Here is a 7,919-nt window from a genome sequence, read left to right on the forward strand (position 1 = left end):
TGGACCCAAGTCAGACACGTAACTCACTGAGCCACCCAGGTGCCCCCGTCTAACATTTTTAATACGTTGCTAAAGGCCAAGTGTGGGTAGTGACAGGACATGAAGCTTCTGGGAGCTGCAAACACAAGGGGAACTCACCCGCTTATAAGCTGTTCTCCACAAACCTGACAAAGATGAGGCCAAGAGGGGGTGGGGATACAAGGATGGTAGGAGTTACAGTAGGAAACCCTGCCTGGATGTTCCCCATCTTTCTCAGAACAAAGTCCTTGAACTTCTGGGAGAAGAGCAACAAACTTACGTATCTTACTAGAGCTTCAGTGAAAACCTCCTGTAGGAAGAAAAACCACTCTCTACCCCTTCAAGCGATAAGCAGGAAAAGGTATACAGGTGTTGAGGGCCAGACCTACAACTAAGGACAGGCCAGAATCACTAAGAAGACCTCACCCACAAGACTGAGGTGGCACTGCCCGACAAGACTGAGGCTAAACCGGAACAGAGAACATCCACTCATCGCAGGACTAACAAGTGTCCAGTAAAAATCAACATGACCCACTATTGAGACAGAAGCAAAGAACTGGGAGAGAAACTTTAGCTGAGGCTAAGCACAAAGAAAAGACCTAAAACTAGACAATGAGAAAACCCCTCTGGCCAACCAGACCCCATCCTACATACAAAGTAACTCTAAAGGAATTAAAAGCTTGTAGTGCACCGAAGTAACCAGAACAACAACAAATCCCAAACCTCGCTCAACTTCTAACTGGATTAACTCAACACCACACAAAAGGCTGAGCAGAAAGGCCTGCACTTTTCCAGGAATAAAAACTACTGAATATGGTTTCCGCTGCTCTTCACAAGAGCCAGGGTTTACAACAAATTACAGAGGCATACATTAAAACAAACAAACAAACAAACAAACAAACAGGAAAGAACACTGTCAAGACACAAAGCAATCAAGAGAACCTCAATCAGGTTAAATTAATCAAACTGAACTCAAAACAGATGCTTTTGTTACTCTTGCACCTGATCCCACCGGATGCACGCTCTAAGTGAGAGTCCAGAATGACTGAAAAAAATGTGATGTTATGCTTTCTGGAATGGGATACACAGGTCTATAATAACGGAGAGCAAAAAATTCAAGCAACTAGGGAGAGATGTCCAGCACCTGGGGAGAAGCCCCCCAAACCTGGAAAAGGAACTCCTTAAACATCAGGAGGTAAAGGGGAAAGAAGGAATTTTAATCTTTGTCTTTCATAACTATTCCAGAAGCCGTCCCCTCACCACAAAGGAAAGGTCCTGGAGCTGCTCTCACAAACTATAGGAAACTCTGAAAACTAACTGCATCCCCACCTGAGGGGCATGGCCCAGCTCCTGTACCTTCAATAGAAGATACTTTCAAATGATTCCACAACTTACAGGGCAAATGAACTGGACAAGTAGGCCAGATTTAAGTGACTGCCCTCAAGCAGTCTCTCTGAACACAAGGACTAAACTGAAGTACTAGGAATAAACTGGGGGCCTTAGGGCTTCCCAGCTGGCAGACCACACAGAGGACCTGTTAACTTATGTTGCCTGATTGATCCACATCCTTTCTTGAGGACCCCTAACAACTGTAAACTCTTTGTTTCCAAGGGTAGCATGTATGCCCTTAGTATCGTGCTTCCTGTGTGAAAAGCAGAAATTAACTAAAAACAAACAGTATGATTTGCTCCTAGGGATAGTTATAAAAAATATTCAAAAGTTTAAGAAAACACCCTCAGTTGATTATGCGGCCCTCAGTTATATATAAAGTGGGCAGTTTTATTCACAGTAAGAGTTATTCCATTAGAACGATAATACAAAATTTGTTCCTGTCTTCAGCTGAAGTGAGCAGAGAAAAATGGAGGCTGAACTAAAGATTAAGCTTTGATGTTTAAGGATGACTGTATAATGAGAGACTTGCAGGGGGGATTTATGTCCCCAGTTGTTTACATTTCATTTCAATAAGGGGTGGTTGAAACCTAGAGACATTTCTCTACGTTGCAAACGATGTATGTACATTAGGGAGATTAGGTTTCTCTCTGTCTCTCAGGAGGGGAAGGTACAGCTGGGTAGCTATCCTATATAAACTCCCAGATTCATAATTTCAAGGTTCCTTTTCTACAGCACAAGAAATCCCCTTTGTACACACAGGAAGACTTTTGATCCTCACTGTACTGTCTTGAATGAGGAAGGTGGGGATAGAAAACTGATGCAGTCACTGCTGAGAGTAAAAATAATAGCTGGCTTATACTCCAGAAATCTGCTAGCTTCCAGCATAAAAGTCAATTAGTATTAGATATTAAAAATGTATCATCCCATCATTATAAGAGTGGGGTTTTTTTAAGGTCAGTGCCTCTCAAAAGGGATACAAATGCTTTTGTGCACAGTAGGAACCTGATCTATTTGGCTCCCTGTCTCCTGACCAACCAAATCTGCACAGCAACTCAAAAGCTGTTGCAAAAACTGTTGCTTGAGAACTATTTGGCCACTTGACATTTACCCCAAATGAAATGAATACCTACGTTTATGTAAAAATTTGTATGTGCATTTATAGCTGCTTCATTCATCATTATAAAAAACTGGAAAGAATCCAAATACTGCTACACTGAGGAATGAAGAAATGGACTGTGATGGAATTCTAGTCACCAATAAAAAGGAAAAGTACTAATAAACAGCAACCTGGAAGAATCTTGAATGCATCATGCTAAGTGAAAGAAGCCAGCCTCAAAAGGCTACTTAGTGCAGGATTCCATCTACATGGCATTCTTGAAAGGTCAGAAAATTGGTAAAAAGTGGTTGCCAGGGGTTGGAATTGGGAGTAGCACCTGACTAAAATTTTGGGGGGTGATGGACTGTTATGCAGCTTAATTATGATTGTGGTTATATGTTTTTATACATCTGTCAAAACTTGCAGAACTGTATACTGAAAAGTGAATTTAGCGGTAAAATGCATTTAATAAAATTCAAGAAACATAAGTAAGAGATATTTGCAGGCTAAAAAAGGTTATGTGGAACGCCTGGGTGGCTCAGTCGGTTTAACATCGGACTCTTGATTTTGGCTCAGCTCATAATCTCAGTCATGGGATGGAGTCCCGTGTCGGGCTCTGTGCTGACATAGAGCCTGCTTGGTAGTCTCTCTTTCCCTGTCTCTGTCCCTCCCCCATGCTCGCAGGAGTGCTCTCTCTCTCTCTCAAGAATAAACTTTTTTATAAAGTATTTTTAAATTTAAAAAAGGGTTAAGGATTCAAACTGAGATATGAAAAATAAGAGATTCATTCTGATAGATGAAAGAATGGAGGTTATATACTTTGACCTAACTTTTAAAAATGAGCATTGTTCATGAAAATGTGATAATCATGAGAAATGAGTAAAAGGTGTTTCCTTGGTTTAACCCTACTGAATACTAACATGTTCACTTATGTCTAAAAGGAATTATTGTAATAAAGGGCTAACATTGAAAAATAGGGGGCCTCTGGGTGGCTCAGTCAGTTGAGCATCTGACTTTTGATTTCAGTTCAGGTCATGATCTCACAGTTCGTGGGATTAAGCCCTGTATGGTTTCTACATAAAATATAAAGAAATTCCGTTTTTCCTATAGCATAGTTGATTAAAATTTTATTTTTTTTATTGACAGTTTACAACAATTGTATTTAATTTCACCACTCATTATTAGTAACCTCGTGTAAATTTTTAGGACTGTTGTCAAGTTTGAAAAAAATTTCTATTGAGTTTCTTTCCTATATAAGCTGTAAGATTTGTAACAATTGTCCTCAAAGTAGCTTCAGATTCCATAGTTTCAGTACTTATTTTTGTCCACCAACTACACACACACCCGATGCTACGTGTGACAGTATATATTCATACCCTGGTACAACTTCGGTCCCCATACTTTTCTCCTACACTACCCAGTGAGTTGGAATGTTCCTGGAAAACATTCCTACACCAGAAGAGCTGGCATATGCTACCTATAAGCAGAAGTAACTGCAAACCACACAAATATATCTCACTAAAATTATTCCATAAGTCAACTTCCCCTTAACTACCTTCCAAAAATGTTCTGAGCCACTCCAAAGGCCACTCGATAAGACAAAAAATGTGATGGAGGGGAAGTCAAAATGGAAAGAGACACCAATCTTAACCACTCTAGGTTAAAACATCCCGTTTGTGTAAATTTTACAAATATGTGAAAATGTAAATTCATTTCTAAGACCCCTAACATGGGCTTAGAAGGGCTTGTTCAAGTAGTCTTTGAAGCTTCAACTTTACTAACTGCAAAATAATTTTGTCACTGGTCAATGGGATTATGGTACATTATTTTCACTGAAAACCGATACCAGGTAAATTCCTTGCCCGAAGGCATGTTGTTGATGATATCATTATCTTTACCAGCATTTACCAAATGCTTTGAATTTACTAAGTAAGCAAGTTACACTTAATCTTCATTGCATTTCTATGAAGTAGGTTCTATTATAATTCATAGTTTACAAATGAAAAAAATAAGGTATCAACAGGTAAAATCACTTCCAATTATATAGCTAGTAAATGGTGGATCTGTGCTTAAATCCAGTCAGCATATCTTCAGGACCTCCACTCCTTTTTAGAATACTAAACTATTATAGGAGTAAGTTTGTGACCAGGGCCTGTGAGTTTGAGTTTGGAAGTGTGTTGGTGGAAGAGGGATGGGACGAGGGGAGAACAGAAGAGAAAAGGAAATGCGGATAAATTTTTAAAAATTGAATTTATTTCACTTTAGTGCATTAGTTAGTTATGAAGTTGATTTTAGGTGGCGCAAAAGCCAGTCACTGTTAACCAACTGCAAAATTGACTTGGCTAAAATTAAAGTCTTCCACTCCCATTTCAGGACTATGATTTACCATAATTAAAATATCAAAATACCAGTACATATTCCTCAAAAGACATTTCCTGCTGTCACTTTCTCACCCCACATTCAATTCTCAAACCACTAAAAAGCCAACCCAGCAACACTAGTCTTTCCAAATGATCTATACTTTCTGGTTATTAAATCAAACATTCTTTTCAGACTAGACTGAGTATCTAGCAGCAATATAATGCTTTGGTTACTAGCAAAGACAATGAAAATTCAAATCACACTCAGCCACTTACTATCTAACCTTGGATCTAACCTTGAATGAATTACTTAAACTGTATCCATTTTCCCAACTATAAAATGGGAATAATAATATCTATTTATAGGATTCTTTCAAGGATTAAAAGTGGGAATACATGTAAAGCACTTAGAAGAGTGCTTACAATATGGCAATGTATGTAAAAGTTACTAATATTACTCATTCCTTGAAACTTACTAAATATCCAAGACACCATTCTTTCCTAGTTTTTCTCCTGCACCTCTGGATCAACTCAGACTCTTATTCATGCTACCTTCTTTCACTGAAATCCTTCAACACTCCTCATTCTATTCTTTGGACCAAATCTCCCAGAGAAGGAAACCCTTTAAGCTCCAGAATCCCAAATCCATTTGCCTATAGGACATCACCACTTGGATACCTCCAAAAACCTATGAAGACATCCAAAACTGAACTAACTCCTCTTTCTTCCTAAACGTGTGACTCCTATTATCTTCCCAAGGCTGACAGGACTTAAATACATGGAAATTTCCTGAACTCTTGACTTCTCTCATCTAATTGCTCTCCAAGATCTGTTGATTCTACCTCTTTATTCTGTCAGTTCCAAAGCAGAAGGTCTAGATTGTAACTCCAACTCTACTACTTACGAGCTGTATCTCAGGCCAATCATTAACCTTAACCTTTTGGAAATGCAGTATCCTCACTTACAGATGAAGAATAATAAGACCTAACTCACAGGGTTTTGTGATGATTAAATGAATTGATATATGCAAAACACTTAAAATACCACCTAACTCCTAGAAAGAGCTCAATGTTAATTTTTGTTATTATAATTTTATTATGATATTGTCTGTCTCCTTCCTATCATCTCCTCTGTTCCTGCTTCAGACCAGCATCAACTCTAAACTAGATTATGGCAACTACCTCTTAACTAATTATCCTTCCTCTAATCTTGCCCTCTCTGATATATTCTTCACCCAGAAGGCAGAGTAATTTAAACTCAACATGAATCATGTCCCTGTCCTGCTTAAAATCTATTAAGGGTCTCCCATAGTTTTTAGGGTAACATCTAAGTTCTTCAAAATGCACATTAGGACTATTACACCCAAAATAAAAGGTATAGTCTCAGTCACCCTTTAAGTTCCAGCTCTAGTTTCCAGACCTAACTTGTCAGAACCACAAGTTCCCTCCTAAATGTTCACATACCATAGTTCTAATACCAACTTATTATAATTAGAGATTAGGTTACCTGTCCAAACCCACAAAAATTCAGTCCCCTTTAGTTCAAGGACCATATTCATTCATCTCTGTACCCTCAAAATTTATTCCAGTGTATCACAAAACAATTCAATAAATGTTTGCTAAGTAAGAATAACAGCATTAAAATAGTCACGTTATGACACACACAAAACCATTTCTAAAACAACTATTATAAGCTCAACATAAAAATTAGCATTCCCTTTTTGAAGACAAAAAGCATTGTGAGTTATGAAAATTCTTACCTGGATGTATTTCTTGCTATAATCACAACCTGGCTGTAGAGATCTGAAATCTACTTTGTTTAATTCACTTAGCAGCTCAACTTCGGGCACTCCATTCACTTCTTTTATTAATTCAAGGGGCATATCAGATCTGCTTCAAAATGCTGTCCAGAGCAAATTCAACTAGGGAATTTGACAGCTTGCGGCTGAAAACAAAGACCAACGTTTTACCCAAAAAGCAGTCAAAAATTGCTTTAAGCTTCGTTGACTTAGTTTTGCTTTTCCTTTCCTCTAAGTTAGTAATCACTGTTGGCGGTGGGGTGGATTAGTCCATAATTTTATTACAAAGATCAATACACCCATTCCCCTAGGACACTGAGACTCCAGCCTTTTCTATTTAGTTTTCTATTTAAAGACTTACCTCTAAAAGCCAGTTTTAGGATCTGCGAAAACCACACTAACAATGTCTCTTACCAAAATTGTGCTTTAAAATGTACAAACTATTGGGAAAGGGAGGGGAATTGAATTTTTGTTTTTTAATCCCCTTGGCCATGGTAATATTGTGTAGGCAAACTGGGCACCAAAAGCTTATTACTCCAAAACATACCGGTTGCCTCCTCTCTCCAGCCCCTATACATAATCGAAAGAACTACTGAACTGATACTAAATCGTGCTTCCTAGGTTCAATCTTACTTGTCATACCTCTTGACTGGGACATCCACCAGTGTCAATATTAATTTTAATGTGTGCGCACCAACGTTCCCCAAGCCAGTTGAGTTCCGTGAGGGCGGGGACTTGGATGAACTCAAGTCAGCTGCTCACAAAATGCCAAGCAAGTTACTAACCACAGCAGGCTCACGCTATAGATAAGTATGAAGGGTCTTTCTGCAATAACTACACCACCTTTTGATCTAAACTAAATCAGCCTCTTTGGGATACCCGTTCACAACCCGAACCACCCTGCACTCAGACAACGAGCTGCAAACCGACTTAGAATTTCACTCACCCACTCTAGAGAAAAACAAGGAAGTTTAGAAGGGCGCGCGCGTGACGCCACTCGCACGCCGACGGCCCAGGTCTCACGCATGCGTACACGGTCTGCAGGGCTACGCTTACTGCTCCTACGCCCGCGGAGGACAAACTGCATGATGGTTCCCAGGCATAAAGTGTCCTGGAAGTTTCACGGGATAAGTAGACGGCGCCGCGCCCGGGGTGGCGTGGGGGGCTGGCACAGTATCTTTTCGGAATTGTACGGTTCCCTTTTAGCTCCGCCTGGGATAGAGCTGTAGGCGCCGGCCAGGGAAGCGGGGGCGGT

At 39.6% G+C, this 7,919-nt stretch overlaps 1 protein-coding gene across 1 annotated transcript in view; it reads right to left on the reverse strand.

The window, feature by feature from the left end:
• POT1 (protection of telomeres 1) overlaps positions 1 to 7,599 on the reverse strand; it is an 82,360-nt gene extending 74,761 nt beyond the window's left edge. Inside the window, 2 exon segments of the mRNA XM_030308356.1 lie at positions 6,626 to 6,810; positions 7,307 to 7,599. Of these exon segments, the coding sequence (XP_030164216.1) occupies positions 6,626 to 6,748 (123 nt within the window). The 5' untranslated portion in view covers positions 6,749 to 6,810; positions 7,307 to 7,599.
• Positions 7,600 to 7,919: the final 320 nt, after the last annotated feature.

The sequence above is a fragment of the Lynx canadensis genome, chromosome A2 (assembly GCF_007474595.2).
Source record: "Lynx canadensis isolate LIC74 chromosome A2, mLynCan4.pri.v2, whole genome shotgun sequence".
Classification (NCBI taxonomy): Eukaryota; Metazoa; Chordata; class Mammalia; order Carnivora; family Felidae; genus Lynx; species Lynx canadensis.